The sequence below is a fragment of the Magnolia sinica genome, chromosome 15, assembly GCF_029962835.1.
Source record: "Magnolia sinica isolate HGM2019 chromosome 15, MsV1, whole genome shotgun sequence".
Lineage (NCBI taxonomy): Eukaryota > Viridiplantae > Streptophyta > Magnoliopsida > Magnoliales > Magnoliaceae > Magnolia > Magnolia sinica.
Genome location: NC_080587.1, coordinates 75101791 through 75121379, shown reverse-complemented (window position 1 = coordinate 75121379; position 19589 = coordinate 75101791). Strand labels below are relative to the sequence as shown.

Below are 19589 nucleotides of genomic sequence, written 5' to 3'. Positions count from 1 at the left end.
ATAGTTAATACAATTCCCTGCCCTAAAAGCTTTATTTATAATCCAAGGCTGTTTCAAGAGATTAACCAAAACACAATCAAAGAGATGCACCTAATCTCTCAAGGAGACATTGTTCGAAATATACCCGATATCATCGAAATATCCACGATATTATCCGTATCTCCAGCTCGGAGATTCCGATAATGGTGGTAGTATTTGAAATTCTGGGTATCAATGATGTATCGCTAAGTATCACCAATGAATCAATATTAGCAATGTATCGCCGATATTTTCAACTTTGTAATTTCCAAGTGTCACTTGTATTGCCAATGTATCAATATCGCGAATTTATCACCACTATTTTCAACTGTGTAAATTCCAAGTGTCGCTTGTATCAGCAGTGTATTGGTGATATTTCAGTAATATCACCAATTTATCGATATCACAAAAAATCTATTTATTAAAATGATTCCCATTTCAATTTTTTTATGGGCGCATGGTTGTATATAGTGTTCAATTTGTCAACGATAATATCAACAATATCGTGATATTATCGTTATCTCAACATGGGTGATATCGAGACCACGATCTTTTGTTTCGTTTTCAATTGTCGACGATTTCTCGGCAAAATATCGTGTGTTGTCGATATTCTGAAATAACAATGAATGTTTGGATTGAAGGTTGGGTAGTTGGATGGATGGGATGGCTGCTGATGCAGGACACAAGATTCTAGGCTTTAGATCATACTAGTTCAGAAACAATCACACAAAATTCCACATCCCACATAAAGTCAAGCACTCAACAAGGGGAATCTATGCGGGTTCAGGCCTACACATGCTAGGGCCGAATCAATTAAAATTATAGACCAAACAATGCTCAAAGGAAAGTAAATTCATTCATACATGCACAGAAATATTTCCCCAATCCAAGGTATTCACAGGTTTCAATTCGGGGAACCCTAGAGTTGAAGAAACGGGCATAAAAGTTGGGATTTAGGACAATCTACCATTAGGGTTAGGAAAATCAGGTGAGAGATGAGTGAAAGAGAGGAGAGAGAAGACCTGTAGCCAGTCCGCACGTATGGACAGCGTGCAAGGCTTGACACACGTGCGTTGGGGCCCACGAACCTAAAAACCGCCACCTTGGTCGGCCATGGCTAGGCCACACACCCACCAAGTTTCGGCCCGATCCGACGTCCGGTCCGTGCGTGGTGCTCCGCCGAAGTTTCAACCCTCCTGCAGAGCCAGATTCTAAAAATCTGTTGCAGAAAAAGGTTAGTTGCAAAATAATAATGGATTTGGAGGTTGGGTGACTGTAAGAACAAGCGAATATGGATGGTAGGAGATGGGGACGGTTTTAGATGGGTGTGGCTTCGCACCACGGTAGTAGCCCTTCGAAAAAGGGAGGGACACGCGCCCAATTAGGTTTTCACAACTCAGAAAGGAGTAGAAAAACGCAGAAATTTTATTCCAATCATCAATGAGAAAAAAAACCACAAGGGGTGCCTATTTATAATAAAATCTTATACCCCAAAACTCGCGCCATGTGCCCACCCTATTACTTGGAGACGAAGTAATAAAAAATAACAACTAATCAAAGCAATCTATATCGTCTATGATATTCCTAATAACAATTATAAGCAAAACTCAAAGTACTAGATTATTTAGAATAATGGGCCACGATCATGAGAACCCATGGTGGGATTTACATGACGATCGGGTCCACTCTAATTAACTAAAACACAGTCCTCTAACTAGGAGGCCTTCCCTGGACGTCGTCATTGATCCAAATCAATGGTGGGGCCCTCCTCCTCACATACGTGCGTAGGGGGGCCGTGCGTGTGCGCGTGATGTCCCAATCAGATGGACTGGTTTTTTACAACAGCACATGCTTTTAGGCCACATTAAATGAAAACTTATAATGTGTGGATTCTTTTTCCAAATTGTGTGTGTGTGTGTGTACTTTAGCATCTCCTAAAGTTTCACTGAAAAATTCCAGCATTTCCCCATGTTTCCCCGCATTTGGCGATATCGATATTGTTTTCATATCCCTGACGACCAACAAACTCGTGGCGATACTGATGCTTTGAACACTGCACCGAGATAATCATAAAATATAGTACTGTAAAGTACCATAAAAAATTACGCACATCACCTTCTATCTATACTCATGTACACCAAGAGAACTATAACACTCCCCTCAAGTTGGTGCATGGATGTCATACATGCCAATATTGCCAATAATATTCCATAGGTGAAGAGATGGTGATGCCTTGGTGAAAATGCCTACAAGAGATCTCCCAAATGAACAATGGGAGTATGCAAAATCTTGGCCGCTAGCTTTTCTTGAACGAAATGGCAAGCGACTTTGATATGTTTTGTTTGTTCATAAAAAATAAAAATAAAAAATCTAGATTGGAAGCAATATAGATGGTTGCTTGATTGTCGTACAAGAGCACAACGGAGGAGGGCATAGTGAAACCCATATCATGCAGAATCGATTTGACCCAAATTAATTCACATGTTGCTTGAGCCATTGCACGGCATTTAGCCTCGGGAGAAAGCTACAACTGACTACTTTTTGCTTTTTCATATGAAAAGATTGTCACCTACAAACGTGCAATAACTGGTTGTGAACCGATGATCAGACATAGAACCAACCTAGTTAGCATCACAGAAACCACTTATATATTTAAGTGGCCATGATTGGATGAAATTAGCAAGACCTCAACTGAGAACAACATTTAAATATCAAAGAATTCTATACACACCCACAAGATGATGAGGGCATGGCTTCTGCATGAACTGAGTCACAATCCCAATGGCATAAGTGCGGTCAGGATGTGTAACACTGAGACAAATCAGGCAACCAACAAGTCTACAATAAATGCCAAGATTATCACTTACTTTGGATTGCCAGTTGTGAAACTTGTGATTGGCCTCAATAGGAGTAAAAATAGGACGAGCACTAAGAAGTCAACACTCAAAAAGTAAATCCATCACATGCTTTCATTCAAATAAGAATATTCCTGTTTTTTATCTGGTAACTTCAAGTATTTGAGATGGCCTGAGATCTTTCATTCTAAAGGATGTAGCCAGAAATTTTTTTTATTTGATCAACTTAGCGTGTGTTGGTACCTGTGTGGATAATATCAACATAGACAATTTATGTGACCATCCGCTTGCTTTACAAATACTGAGTGATCAAATGTACTTCTTTTAAAGCTAATTTGAGATTTTATTTTATTTTCCAAAAGGCAAAGAATTTTATTGAAAGAAGCACCAAAGAATTTGATAAATTGTATAGTTTCTCAAATCGGGCTCGAGGCAATTGTGTGAGACCATAAAGTGCCTTCCAGAGTTTACAAAACTTTTCCAGTCGCCCCCTAAGCTGAAATCCAGGAAAAAGCACCATGAAGAAACACATTATTGACATCAAGTTGGAAAAGAAGCCAAGCATGATGGGCCGCTATTGATAAAATAATATGGACGAGGTTCAATTTTGCTACCAGTGCAAACGTCTCTTCATAGTCTACCCCATACTGCTATGTGAAGTCCTCGGCAATAAGGCAATCCTTATATCAATCAATAGAACCATCAAATATATTTTAGGGTGAAAACTAATTTGCAGCCAAGACCATGATTCCTGGGTGGAAAGGCAACCAAATCTCATGTCTTTTATTTTTCCAAGGCAAACATCTCTTCCATCACCGTTGCTTTCCCTCAGGGATCAGCCCAGGCAGACTAGTTGGAATAGAAATACAGGATATGGAGGACAAATAGCATTGATAGGAAGATAAGATCACATCATCCTGAGAATACAAGATGGTAATAAAACAAAATAATAGGAAGCTACGATTGCTTATGATGCATGTCCTAACCAATAGGAGCTTAGTATTGGCTTCTTTGGTTGAGAGGAATCTTTATGTTTTAAGGTTATAAAAAGCTAGACATATGACAGAGCAGAGAAAACGGTTATTTGAATTATTTAAAAATATATATATTTTCTTCAGTTTAAAGCATGTATTGCTGCATTTCGGCATGTCATTTCGGCATGTGTTGCCTACAGTAGAAGAAGAGCAGGAGAATATCGTGATTACTAGATGGTAGTTATTGGACTATTGGTTTTCAAAATAAAAGGGAGAATCTAATTTTGTATACAAACCTTTTATTCTTAACAACAAAACCACAAAAATTCTTGATAGATGCAATCATCATCATCATTATCATCATCGTCATCATTTAAGACTTTCCCAACAAAATGATCCCAACTAATTAGGGTTGGCTACAGGAATCTTGTTCCACCATTTCACTCTATTAAGGCCCGTGTAATATTGTCAAAATTCATGGTGAAAGTTATGACAACAAATTCACGCCAGTTGCCAACCTGACGCTATCCTCCTCTATCTAGACTTGGGACCAACAATGACAGCACAAAACTTCAACAGATTTATGTAATAGTCCATTAAATGGGTTGATTAAAATCATGCAATAAAAAATCTATACCACTCCTAAAAGCCAAGTCAATCCTATTCTCATCGCCCCCATGTGATTACGAAACTGCCCTTATGTCTTATCACAGAAGTGCCATTGAATAAGTAATTTATTTAATAGGGAGAGAGATTGGGAGGAAAGAGAGTTGGGAGCAACTGGGCGTCCTTGAAACAACACTGTTTTACACACTCTACAATACATCCCAATATAGCAATAACTGTTGGATTTGGGTTCACACTTAGATCCAAATTGTTTTACAAGATGAGTTCCTGTACCACGATGGAGGATAACTTTGCAACTCTCTAATAGGAATACTTTCGGACTTTGATTATGTAACATTTTTGCCTTGAATATGGACCGTCTTCTTGATAGTTGCTGTGAGATAATTGATTCGGATGTCTAGGATTTTCCAATGATGAAGATGTTTCAGTCAAGGTATTCAATAATGGTAATGGTGGTCGTAACAGACATCCTTATGGCTGTCATAATATGGATTGTAACAGTCAAAATATTTCTAAAGGAAGCACTGTATCAATCCTGCATCATCCCCATATCAGCCCATTACGCCTGTTACAGGCCACTTTTTTCAAATCGGGCATTACGGCCCCATATCATGTGGCAGGGACTACCGTTACCACTACGTAATGGCTGTTACGCCCGTAACGTAACCATTTTTGTGTACATTGGTTTCAGTAAATCACCTTTTATCATTGTATTTCATTAATCAATGGTTTGGATCATTCAATATAACCCAGATCCAATGGCTATAGTCTCGATTTATCCTGTAGCAGCATGCAAGGATGTATTCTAGCATGCCCCAAGGTGGGTTGATGTAGAAACAACTGACTCTTTAGTAAAAAAGAGGATAATGGTATGGAGGAGGAGAAAGAACTCTAATGTGCTATAGCAATCCTTCCACAGACACATGCCAAGAAGACGTATCAAACGGGTTCACCACACACAAGGTCCTAGCATAGATGGTTTGTGTCTTTAAAATCACTTTTATTAGACAATCCTTACAATCTAATCAGTGGTAATTGAAGTGACAATGAGAAACAAAAACAATTAACAATCAAATATGTAGTGGGATGAATATAGAAAACAGTAATAGATAGGATTTTTTTTCTTTAGTTTTACTTTTCAAAAGTAATCTATCCAAAAGCTCTGGTGGACCCGATATATCACCCTGTCACGTGGCCTTTGGAGAGATTTCTCTATTATATTACTGCTCTTCCTGCTCCACTGAATCATCTACCAAAGAGAGATAATCTCTCTTGTAATTTACTTGCGAGTAGTAAGCCTCTACAAAATAAGAATACTGTGTGGGGCGCAACGTGATGCATGCATGAATTCCAATCTGTCCATCATGTACGCCCCTTTATTTTCTCTTTTGATCCCAAAAAAAAGGACAATCCAAAAATCAAGTGGGCCACACCACATTATTTTATAGGCCATACTATGTACAATCTTGCCTAAATCCTATAAAATAATGTGGTTTGGCCCACCTGAGTTTTGGAATGGACTGATTCTCTGGGTTGCTATCAATAGTAGTGGGGCACATATTATGACATGGACTACATGGCATACAGGTGGGCCCCACAAACAGCTTTATAAAGTAGTATGATTATTCAACAAATTTTCTAGTGGACAGCCTCCTTATTTATTTCAAGTACCTTTCGAATCGAGTGTTATAAGCCCAATTTACTCGCAATTAAAAAATTATAACGATAGGAACAAAAACTAGTACTAATGACCTTCTGTTTTCCATTTTGTTACCTGTACATAAGGGTTTTGAGCTTAGGAATGTGTTGTAAGAGGGAGAAAAAAAATGCATTGTAAGAGGATCTAGATAGATTCCCTCTTTTGTTAGTATATTATATGATTTTTTATTTTTTATACTATGTTTTTTCTTCTTTTCCAGAAATAGAGATATACAGCAAATTGTCCACACACAACATCCGCCCCTAGCTTGCATGTCGACGGGGAGGGGTGTCCTCATGACTGGACTAGGGAACCTACAGAGCAAGGCCTGACTGATGAATAGCTCGGATAGTGCACATGCTCCCACACGCAAGCACATGCACACAAGTGCCTCTGTAGACCACACCAAAGGAAACAGTGGTGATTGTATGCAAAGCACATGAACAAGCCGCACATGTACCAGCACAGCACGATAGGTCTGAGATCAAATCCATCCATGAGAATGGCACTGTTGTATTGAACCAAGAAGTCTCAACCGCAACAGCTTTGTGAGAAACTTTCTGGCAAGGTAAACAGCTAACAAGCTCCACGCCTCTCAACTACACAAGACCATGTCATATGGATAATTGCTATCAATGCTTCAAGCAGCTAAAAGGACAGGATAAATTGTTATTCTGACATTCGGCTACATTGGCTATCTGAATTGTTATTCTGACATTCGGCTACATTGGCTATCTGATGTTGACTACACGATTATCTGAAGTCATTGCCTCTCTTGATAAGTCCAAGATACCCTCCAGCCATATGAGACGCCTAACGCTTAATGGCTATATGAGACGCCTAATGCTTAAAGCCCAACTGCTAAATCCTTGACACTGTAAGGCTAAAGAGATTCTCTATGGCTACAAATGCAAAGCCTCTGAAACAAGCATCACCTAAGCTACAAATATAAACACTGTAATACGAGCATCATAGCGTTGTCCTCATGCATTACATCATTTGCAATGATGATTAGAAAACTTGTTTTTTCGCTTTGAAATTTCAATCAAGGGTTTTGCCCAAGTGGTGTAATTAAGGGCTTGTACCAAATCACAACCTGAAATGTATTTTGCTCCTAGATCAATAGAACCCCTTGAAAGGGATGTTTGGGTGCACATCTCATTTACAGTGGAGTTAATAATATCAAATGTAATCAAAGTTAGAAAATTTTCATAAACATCTTCATTTCAACCTCGGAAGAAGACTAGAGACTAATGTTATAATAAATATATGCATGCTTTACATATTACACAAATAATGTGTTGTTTTTTACATTGTAAAATAGCCCTGAAGAAACAAACATGAATATAATTACTTAGTAGCATGTTATTTCTTATACTGCATTCACGATACATGTTATTATAATCATAGATGTCTTAATTCTGGATAACTTGTGGTGACTCCCATAATCCCATAGTGTTTGGTTAAAATATGTAACAAAAACCTTTGAAAATAAAAATTAACGATCAATCAATGAGTTTCCAACTCCCAAATGCTTTAACACTAAATTTTGAAGTCAAAGAATAAGAAACTTAGTTATCAGCAGGTTGGGCCAATAGACAGCATTCTTACTAAGGAATGGCCAACACACCATTAATGTAATATATATATATATATGGGAAAAGGTACTATGCGCTCGACCTCACGAGTCCATCCCATGAGGTCGAGCTGTGTGGGCCCCACCGTGATGTGTTTCGAACATCTACCCCATCAGTCAGATGCACCATTCCATCGTGGGCCTATGTCTCAAAAATCAAGTCAATCCGTGACTTGTGTGGGCCACACCACATACAGAAGTGGGGAGGGGCCGTGCACCATTAAAACATTCATAATCAGTTTTTTGGGCCCACCGAGATGTGGTTTGCAAATCCAGCCCATCCATTATGTGTGTCCCACTTGGATGAGGGTTCAGACCAAGTTTCAGCAGCATTAAAAACTCAGGTGGGCCCCACCAAGTGCTTTTATATGTTTTAACGGTGTCTTCACATGATTTTAGATGGTATGGCCCACCTGAGTTCCGTATACGGCTGATTTTTGGGATATCCCATAATTTGGAGGGGACCCATCAAATGCACGGTGTTGCTGGTCGACATGCATCACGGTGGGGCCCACACAGCTCGACCTCACGGAAGCTTATCGTGAGGTCGAGCGCATAGTACCTTTTCCATATATATATATATATATATATATATATATATATATATATAGATATATATATATATATATATATACACGATTGATTCTTGGGCTTCGCATTTTTCAATTTTCTGATATTTTCTGCATTTGGGTAAATATATCACACTGATATGATTCAATACACCCAGTATTGTACCATGTATGTATTGTTTTCCTACCCAGCCAATACACCCACCCTACCAATCTTTGGAACCATAATAAGTGCACATAGGGCCGTAATCAAGAACCGTGCTTTGATTATTGGACTGACTGAAAATTTCTTCGAGGTTTCATATCACTCATGAGATTTTGTGCTTTACAATTTCTAGTTTGATGCCAAAAGGCTGTTTTTTTTTTTTTTTAAATGAATGGTGGAATTTTATAAACAAAAGCAGCAACAACAACAACCAATTATACAACTGCAATCATCGGGTGACCCGGGACTCTAATTGTAGGGGCAAACAAAAATATTTCACCTACAACAAGCTAGGCTGCCATGGCAGCTAGACAAATGCAGACTACCTGATGGGGACATCACGCGCACACGCACGCCCCCCCTACACACATACGTGAGGAGGAAGGCCTCACCATCGATCTGGATCGATGACGACATCCATGGAGGGCCTCTTAGTTAAAGGGTTGTGCTATAGTTCCTTGAAGTGGACCCGATCATCATGTACATCCCACCATTAGATCTCATTATCGTGGCCCACTACCCTAGATAATCTAGGACTTTGAATTTTGGTTATTATCGTTATTAGGAACATCTTGAACGGTTTTGATTGCGTTAATTAGTTGTTATTTTTGTTACTTCGTCTCTAAGTAATAGTGTGTGCGCACATGGCGTGGCTTCTGGGGTTTAGGATTGTCTTATAAATAGGCGACCCCATGTAGGTTTTTTCTCATTGAAAATTATGAATAAAATTCTGCGTTTTCCTGCTTCTCTAATTCTCTGAGTTGAGGAATCTAATTGGGTGCGAAACCCTCCCTTCTTCGAAAGGCTAACTACCGTGGTGCCCAGCCACTACCCTCCATCTGAGATTCAAAACCTGTCTTTAAAACCCCCTCCTCAGCCAACATGTCTGCTCAATTGTTTGCAGAGGCATGGACATTTAAGAGCACTTTCACATTTTGCGCAGATGCCTTTTACCTCCTTCAGAATATCTGCCGGCCACCAAAGGGGTCCTCCTATAGGACATACAACCGATCACATTAGTCTCCTTCCACCCCTATCATGCTAAAATTTTGGTTCTCCAAAATTATAATGCCATGTAGAAGTGTTGTTGCTTCGTGGAAGCCAAATCTCCGAAGACTATCCGGCTAATGTACTGAAATTTCGTCTCACCTTTGTTGTTCCTTACTATCTCCCCATTGGGCCAGGGTTTCCCATTGAGCATCTGTACCAATCAGGAGAAGTGGGATTCCAGGGTCTGCCTGTCCTAGGACTAGGAAGCCAGCAGCAAAGGACACTTTCCCATTTGACAAGAGCAGAACCTTGGGATGACAACCAGGATTTAGCTTTGATTGCCCAATCTAATTGTCAAATTCAAAGTCTAACCAAAAACTACCTCTGATTATTCAGATCCTAGGAAAATCTTGTCATTTATTTCAAACCACAAGCACCCAATTCCTGTTACTTCATACTGAAAGGTTGTTGAGAATTTCTCGTAGCCCATTACTGGCTTGATTACCAATCATATGGCATCAGAGATTGAGCCTTAATATAAGTTAGGCAGGAGGAGGAATAACTTGAGGAAATGTTACTTGGAACATCGTACCAACCGCAATAATATGGGGTAAATCGAAAGAGAGAAATAGTATAATCTTTGAAGACAAAGGAGAATAAGTTGAAACATTAAAACAAAATATACTTTTTATGAAGTCAGCCATGCCGAACCCCGAATTTAGAGGGATCTCTTTCTCTGATCATATGAGGGATTGGAATAATATAATTCAGGATGCAATTTAATTCAATGTCTAATTTTGGCCACTTGTTATCAACAATGGTTGTCAAAGGGAATTTTTTATTTTTCTTGTGAGGGTTGATTTCTCATCATCCTTTGTTGTTCTCGATGGTCTACCTTTTTCATTTTTCGTTTTCATGGGTAATAAAATTTGTATTGACATTTAGAATAAAAATAGATTTTTTTAAAAATAATCTAGAGAGGATTTTGATCTCCCAATTAGTATATATACATCCAATTTCCATTAAGCATTTAAGCTCAATTTCCTTTAAACTTACTTACATCAAAAATGGTGAATCACCTCTTCATTCATTGCATGGTTGCAAATGTTATATGGGATGCTCTTACCTTGCTATTATTTGGAATCTTCTGGGTTTTCTAAATAAGTTGGTGATGTGTTCAAAAGTTGCTATTAGGGCCATTTAAGGAAGGGAAGAATTTTGTGGCAAATACTTCCATTTGCTTTACGTTAGGATATATGGAAAGAAAGGAACAACTACAACAGTAATGATGCAAGTGAATTTCTGTTGAAAATTGTAGAAAGGATAGAAAGTAATCTCATCCAATAGTCGCCCACCAAAAGAAATTCTGGAGGATTGCCTTGTTGGATTTCCTTTGAAAAGTCATGATTCATATGGGCATCTGAAAGACTAGATCACATTCCAATGGAAATGCCCACCCATTGGTATTTGGAAGCTTAACTTTGATGGGCCTTCATGTGGAAAGAAAGGAACAACTGTATCGGTAATGATGCGAGCAACTTTCTGACAAAGATTGTAGAAAGGATAAAAATAGTGTCATCTAGTGATTGCCCATCGATAAGAATTCTAGAGGATTGCCATGTTAGATTTCCTTAAACATTGATGTCATTATGGATCACATTTCAATGGAAATATCTGCCCACTAGCGTCACCAGCGTAACTTTGGTGGACCTTTATGTGGTAACTCGGGGAAGCATAATTTTAGTGGCATTGTAGGAGACAATGAAGGAGTCATCTATATGCGCTTCTCCAACCCTTAGGCTGGGCACGCTAGTGATTCCAAATTCAAGGCCCTTAGGGAAGTTTCAAGAATCGTTTATAAGAAATTCTCCTTGGTAGACATTGTTCAAGCTGATTTCAAGAATGTCATAGCATGAGCATCATTGCCAAATTCCAAGCCTTGGAAGCTGGCCATTCGCCCAAATCTCACGCGGGTTCTTCTTAACGAATATTTGTTCTCTCAAAAATAAAATATTTTGGCACGATGATTAGTAATGATAACTAAACTTTTGAAGAAGAAGAAGAAGAAGAAGAGCCAAAGGCGTGGCATGGAGTGAACATTCAAAAGCTATGGAGACTATTTATTGGCCTCTATCTGGGTGATTTTGGGCGAAAGAAATGGAAGATGGTTTCAGAATAAGAGCAAGGGGGTAGAATGGGTTGTTAATCGAGCAAATCTTTTTTCTTGTTAAATGGGCTTCATGTATAGCCTCTTTGAAAATTTGTAAGCTTTTGTTTTCTAAGCTGTAGTTGTGCATCCTCTCAGTGCCTTTCTCTCAAGATGAGGGATCCTCAAACAAAAAAGGGGCAAACCAAACCCCCATAAGGGGGAGAAAGAGACCTAGTTACAAGTATGCCATGCTTTTAAAACCAGCGAAATAGCACAATTTTGGAACTAAAAGCATGAACCCAATATTGAAGACCACCTACCATGAACCAAAAGCATTTCGGAAGATTATTGTTCCTCTACTTCCAAATCACCCATAAGCTAGCCAAGAGACACCCTCCAAAAGACTCCCTTACTTCTCCCTTTACATATCCCCTTCAAAGCTAAGAAGAAAATTTTGAAGTTTCGATGGTCCCTAACATCATCCATTAAATCCCAAAGAGTTGAGTAAACCGCCACCAAATGCCAACCACAAGTTTGCAATGACTAAATCGATGGTCCAAATTCACCGTCTCTAAGACAAAGGATGAACCCATTCCGTCTCTAAGACAAAGGATGAACCCATTAGATATGACCAATTCATGCTCCTTAAGTGATCAACCGTCAAATTTCTCTCTCCCTACAAACGAAAGCAATAACCTTGGCAGGGGAAAGGATGCTCCAAATGAAAGCCAAGTGAGCCTATCGCACTCATATTGTCCTTCGCCTAGACATTTTTAAAAAAAAATGACTGAGAAAGTCCCTATGCTATTTTAGAACCCACCTCTAGGAGTCTCATCCCCACACCCCCCACAGGAGAGATAGGCTAAAAAGGCAACTTATCAATTTAGATACATATGCAATTTCCTCATAGAATAATAGGCCTCTATAGAAACAAGGAGACCGAACACATAGGTTGCCAGCACCACAGAGAACATGAGAAATCAAACAAACCCTAGTAGTTGTAACTGAGTAAAGACAGGGGAAGTTGGCTAAAAAGCTCCTACCCATTCCAGGAGTCCTCCCAAAGCCTCATTCATGCATCATCTTCCAAAATGTCAATCACTGATTTAGCAAAATCCACTTTGACTTCCATGATACCTTTCCAAATATCTGACACCCTATAGAGGGAGGAATTTTTGGATGACCAACAGGCGACCACCCTTATTTATACCTTAATTACACCTAATAGGACTCTGCAAGAGTCCTTCGTCTTCCATACCATAACACCAAACACACTTGCTTCCTTAGCTTTAGTAAGCTAATGCTTCTCTTCCCATACTTCTAGGTTTACACACTTTCAACCATTCCAAGAGATGATATGTATGCTTCTTGCTAGATCCATTCCACAAGCAATCTCGCTAGAGCTTCTCCAATCTTTTAATCACATTCACCGAGCATTTGAAGAGGGACATAGTAAACTGACAAGTTTGATAAGTGGAATTGGCATGAGTAGTACACCCTCCAAACAACGAATATCTACACTTCCAACCTAATAGCTTCATTTTTTGTTCTTTTTGCTATTGAATTCCACAAACGAACAATAGGTTTATCCACACAAACAAACAAAGGGTTTATCCACACAAAGGTATAGGCCAAGATAGGTCACCACGAGGGAACCGGGCCTTGCAACCAAATTGGCTAGCTAGTTCTACCCATCATCTCGCTTTTGATAAAATTAATCCTCAACTTTAAGAGAGCTTCAAAGTATCTAACAATAATCGACAAATTGTCTACCTAATGTCAATTAGCATTGCAAAATAATAAATTGTCATCTATAAATTGGAGGTGGGAGACTTGGAGAGTGTCCTTATCCACACTAAAACCTGAGATGAGGGCAACCTCACTGGCTTTCATCATCATCTTTTGGGTAGCAATCAATGAGGAAAGGGTAAATGAACTCTTAGAAGGGTAGATGAAAATTTAGTATGGTATGTTTAGTAATCAATAGGGAGGAATGGGTAAGTGAGTTCCTAGATGAAAATTTAGTATGGTATGTTTAGTAATCAATAGGGAGGAATGGGTAAGTGAGTTCCTTAAAGGGAAGATGAAAATATAGGCTAGTATTCATTATAAAGAACTTTGCTTCTCTTTCAATAAGCCTGTTGAAAGAACCTATGGGAAGTTGGGCCAAGTTCTACATCCTAAAAGCTTTCTTTACAAAAGAATCATTAGGTAGTAGAAAGTTCTAACTAGGATTGTTGGTAAAGGCAGCTTTTAGCCAGCAAGTATGGCCTGGAGGAACAAGGGTGGTTCTCTTAGAAATCCTCCTTATATGGGGCATCAACCATGTGGAAGGCCATTTTGTCCCTAAGACCCAACCTCCTGGAAGGGCTCTCTTTTAGCCTCAGAATTGGCCTCCACATCAAATTTTAGTTCGATCATTATGCCTCGAATAAGCCTCTTGCATCTCTTTTCCTGCCCTGACTTCTACCGCTTCTAACATTAATGCCTCCGTAGCTTCCAGTTTTTCTAATGTTGGGTCCAGGGTATGGTGCCCCTCCTGCGGGAGAGCCCTCTCTGATGTCGAGCTAGGCAAGCTTGCTACTGGAGCTTCTGTCTAGCATGCGGCCTATCCATGATGATGTTGATTCTCCCGTCTTGTCTTGGGAAAGCTCTGGTTCCTTCTTTGTTCGATCTTTGTTTAAGGCCCTTAGTCGTAGGTCCCCTGTGCCTCGTGACGCCTTCCCCTCCTTTCTCTAACGTTATGGGGCTCCTCCTAAGGTGTTTTTGTTTGCATGGCTCTTGGTTAGAGAAAGGATCCTCACTGTCGACGACCTCCATTGTCGTGGGATGGGTGCTTTGCTCATTTGCGATTGAAGTTTGGTCTGCAATCCTTAGCAGCTTCAACACTTCCTGGATGTCTCCTAGCTCGATCCACGACCTTCTGTTCGCCTGGCATGGAGTAGTACTTCAAAAGTCCAACCGCAAAGTTAGATGGAGGCTTTCCATTTTGGTTGCTTTATGGGTCATTTGGCGTGAGAGGAATCATTGCTACTTCTAGAACCGTTGGGTGTCTGTGGCTCGGTGCATTGCCTTGATCTTCGCTAACATTGCAAACTAATCTTTGGCTCCTTAGGTGGTGGCTAGGTTCCTCCCTATTAGTGTTTGTTTGGCCTTGGGCCTGCTTGGTCTGTAGGATTGTTTTGCTTTGGTTTAGGCCTCTAGCCTAGTTGAGTTGTATAGTTCCGAGCCTTCTCTGTTTGTGTTTTGTTTCTGTTTGCCTTGCTTTTGCTGTTTTCTTGCTTTCTATTTGCTTTTTGTTCCCTTTAGCCTTTTGGACCTTTCATAAATTTTTGCATCCTTTAGAAAAAAGCTCAACTTCAATGGGAGCTACGTTGCAATCTAGAGGTCAAGGTAATTAGAGGACTACTAAGAAATAGAGGTCTACTTTCGTAGGGGTTTGTAGGACCTTAAGTTTTTAATGATTCCTATGCAACCAATGTTTGCTTTTGCATTTATGTATTATGGATATTTTGTCAATCACTTTTCTTTTTCTTTTTCTTTTTCTTTTCTTGTTACTTTTTCCTTTTTCTTTTCTTTTTACTTTTTTCTTTTTCTTTTTTTCTTTTTTAAAAGGCAACTCACTTTATGTGGATCCCATTTGCTCCAAAAGTTTACCAATCTTCTACGAGAGATCCATGATTTGAAGTTACAGGCATTTGATCATCCAAAATAATACAATTCTCAGACATGCATTCCTCACAACATTTGAAAACAACATCTTAATTAAGAAAGATGAAACAAGAAGTGGTAATAATATGAACCCTTAATTAGTTGGGATCAGTGTTTGAAATATCAGTATCGCTACAAGTTTCATTGGCCAGGATACAAAAACATTATCAATATTGCCGATAACCGAAAATGGAGGGAAACGTTGGGGAAATGATGGAAATTTTTAGTGAAACTTCAGGAGATGCTAAAACACATATATGCATATTTATGAATCAAAAAATGCATACATAATAAGTTTCCATTTAATGGGAGCCTAAAAGCATGTGTTGTCGTAAAAAAGCAATCCAACCATTCCACCCATGCCATCTATCCATCCAAACATCCATCGATATTTCAGGAGATCAACAACACATGATATTTCGCAGAGAAATCGTTAACAACTAAAAAGGAAAAGAAAGATTGTGGTCTCCCTATCGCCCATGTTGCGATAACAATAATATCGCATTACAATCAATATTATTTTTGACAATTTGAACATTGCATAAATCATGCGCCCATGAAGAAAATTTTGAAATGAAAATTTTTTAATAAACAAATGTTTGGCGATATCAAAACATTGGCCATATTATCAAAATATCACCAATACAATGGCATACAGGCGACACCTGGAATTTACACGGTCGAAAATATTGGCAATACAAGCGACAATTGAAATTTACATAGTCGAAAATATTGGCGAAACATTGGCAATGCTTAGCTATACATCACCGGTACGCGGAATTTCTAAGACTACTAGTGTTATTGGTATCGCCGAGTTGGAGATACAGATAATGTCAGGGTTATTTCAATAATATTGAGGATACTCGAAACAATGGTTGGGATAAGGCTTTGATGATGATGTGATGATGAAACAAGAAGTGGTAATTGTGCGGGATTTAGCACTGGAACAACGAGATAATGTGGTATATTAGTCCTTAAGCTCAAGGATAAACATCTTAACATTTTATTATTTTTTTGTGGAAGGAAGATACCTCGTGGTATCACCTTCCACTAAACGCACCCCTATATAGCTGTATTTCATCATTTACTAGGGGTTGCAAATAAAGCAACAAACTTGCTTGCTAGAAATGGAGTATTTGGATTGTACATTTCTCCTCTCGAGCTTTTCTAACAAATTGTTACTTATCGAAAGGAAAAGGAATGACAAGAAAACAGAACAAAAGACAATTTCAGCCAGCCATGTTCTTTTCCGACCTTGAAAACTGCATAAGCATAATACATAGATCAATTATGTTCTTCTCCTCTCTGTAGATGTCCGCCTGCACAGTCAAAATTTCAGCCAAGAAGAAATTAGAAGCCTATGGAAAACCAAAGCTTCCACAAACTCATTAAAACCTTCCAAAACTAAGGTATGAAAGGCTACAATAAACAAAAGACAATCATGAACATCAGCACACAATGGGAAAAAAACAAAGTAAAACAAAACAAAAGCACAGGAAGACAAGCACAAGAAGACATGCAAACAACTACTGATAGGTTTAGGACTACCGAGCTAGGCCAATCAGAACAATAGTTTGCAGACTTTTTTGAAATTTACACACAGAAAACACAGGCCAGTTGATGCAAGTGACCATTCAGTCTAAGCATACAAGAAGCCCAACAAGAATAATGGAGCACAAAACAATGTCTATTCATCATACAGTCCATATCATGAGGGACAATCATATAGACTAGATCACACAGGCTGATCTGCAGTCCAGATTGCGTGGGCCATATGGTCCACTAAACCAAGTTGAACGGTCCAATCCACATACAACTTGGCTCCATGACCACACGCATGGTTATTATACAATTTATTTTGGTCTTTTAATTCTAAGCTTTGCAAGGTCACTTGGTAAGTAAATTTACCATGGTTACTTGGTCTAGTTAGTAGCTTTGGTTATTTTGGAACACTCTTTCTATACAAGGAAAGATTGTAGAGAGTTTTTAAGTAGTTTTTTGTATTGTCTAGAAAACCTAGAGTTTTCTCTTTCTTTTCTTGATATTACAGAAAAGGTTTGTTAAGAGTGAGTATATCTCTCTTGAATTTGAGGATGTGGCCGTACTCCAGGAAGTTTATGAGATTATCCATCGCATATATCCATAGGTCCTCCGCTGTCCACCTCATGCAGCAGCATCATTTCTCTTACTACCATCGAAGTTCTATTCATTGATGCCATGCAAATCTGACACAGGTAGTAGTGAATTCTAGACAATAATAACAAAGTATAAGATCACCCGAAACCCATTTCCTTCAATTCAAAACTTACCAATAATTTAACAAGCACAAGAACGCATACAAATGGAACCTAATTTTCTTGAAATCACCTCAACTGATACAGAACAACCTTGATTAGGTGGCAATAATATTTTTTTCTGCCAGACAGTAACATGTTTGGCTATCGTCTGCTGGCCCAATTCATATCCCCACCATGTTGCCGTATGAAACTTAGATTTTTGGGCCTGTTTGGGCACCCTGTTTGGAAGGATTGAAGTTAGGGATAGTTTAATCTTTTCCATTGTATAGTTAGTTACAGATTGGATGCTTAGGTCGGTTATGATTAGCTGAGGTTAGTTGTGGTTAGCACATAGTCACCAAGATTAGTCGCAAAGTAGTATAAATATCCTGTTTTTTGTAATTTTAATAGCTTTGGAATTGGATTTTGAGAATTGAGAGAATTTGAGAAGAAGTTTGTCTAAGCTCTAGCCTTGCCTTCTTATATGGCTTTTGGGAGTGCTTGGACAACCCATCTCCTTGAATTCCCTTTTTCCCTTTCCCCCTTCCTTCCTCTTTCACTTGGGGGATTGCTTGGGTGGGTTTCTTTTAACAATTTAAGCAATCTGAATCTATATCATTAATTAAGAGGAACACCATGATGATCATTGAACTTTTTCATTAAGAACCACCCATAATCTCCCCCCACTGTTTGCAAAAATCAAAATGAATATCAAAAAAAAAAAAAAAAAAAAAAGGAGCAAAAAGTGAGTAAACAGTTTGGCAGACAGAAATCACAAAGACTGAATTGTTCAGCTCATCCAATAACTGCAGTTTTTGGGCCATGGCACATATCTGTGATGACCAAAAAACCCATTGGTCTCAACCACTCTAAATGTGTCCCGTTTATGCAGGGGGAACACACTTCATTAAGTTCGATGAAGGCATCATATAGCATTTAATCGTACAGCTAGAGAAATGGACAATCAAGCATCCACTTTCCCTTCTAAAAATGGAATCGAGATCTTCACCCACCTCGATTTATTTGCATGCACCCGCTTTCCATTTGGGAATGAAATAGTACACAATTAAAAATAGTACAAAGGAGTATTATTTTGATTCCCAAATGTATTTAAAAATAATAATAATAATAATAAAGGCAAATCAAAAGTAGGGTGTGCAAATAGAGACTGCAAGCAGGCTTGTGCACACAATATCGCACCAAGAGTCAGTGTGCAGATTATCTCCCATCATTAAAAGATGGACGACAAGACTACAACAAGCATTTCAACATGCAAACTTTCAAATGCCCATTTTGAAATGCGCATTAAGATTCTTCCCAACATTATTGGATAGTATGAGATGCCGGTGCACATCTGCACTTGATGCACACACAATGTTTTCAAATATATTATGTATAACCAACTCAAAAAATTTTACAGAATTGCCGAAAGGTCCTTGATCAATACAAACCAAAGGTAGGGACAATGTAACACATAGCAATAACACAAATTTCACTGCAATTTACATTCCACAACAATTGAATATTCAAATTTCCCATTTCGATTCAGTAAAGCATCAGAATTCCTAGAAAATGAAAACAGAGTGAAATGCCAATATCAAACAGAATCGCCAAAGAAAAGCACGAACAGAGAGATTTTTTTTTCTAAAATTTAAAAACAAAATACCCGTCTGAGAAAACAATCAGCAATCATATAGTAGATTCTGAGAGGAGTCCGATTGTCGACATCTTTCTTCTGCACAAATGCAGATAGTGCAGATATGCCGCACGCTCCTGAAGGAGATCCCATCTTTTTCTAGGGTTTTTTTCTTTTCTTTTTTTCTTTTTTTCAGGACGAGAATCGCTTCTTTCTTTTTTTTCTTACCACCCTCTGAGAATGG

General features: G+C 38.7%; 1 protein-coding gene across 5 annotated transcripts in view; it reads right to left on the bottom strand.

Moving 5' to 3' along the window:
* The window catches only part of LOC131227870 (AMSH-like ubiquitin thioesterase 3), a 37738-nt gene extending 18149 nt beyond the window's left edge, over positions 1-19589 (bottom strand). For 4 of the 5 annotated variants that reach the window (XM_058223699.1, XM_058223702.1, XM_058223701.1 and 1 more), the window contains exons 1-2: positions 19376-19589; positions 16688-16752 (exon numbers count right to left, since the gene is read on the bottom strand). In XM_058223699.1, the coding sequence (XP_058079682.1) occupies positions 16688-16752; positions 19376-19498 (188 nt within the window). In that variant the 5' untranslated portion in view covers positions 19499-19589. Of the gene's footprint in view, positions 1-2429; positions 2608-16687; positions 16753-19375 lie in introns of those variants that run through there. The other variant, XM_058223703.1, reaches the window with a different exon arrangement.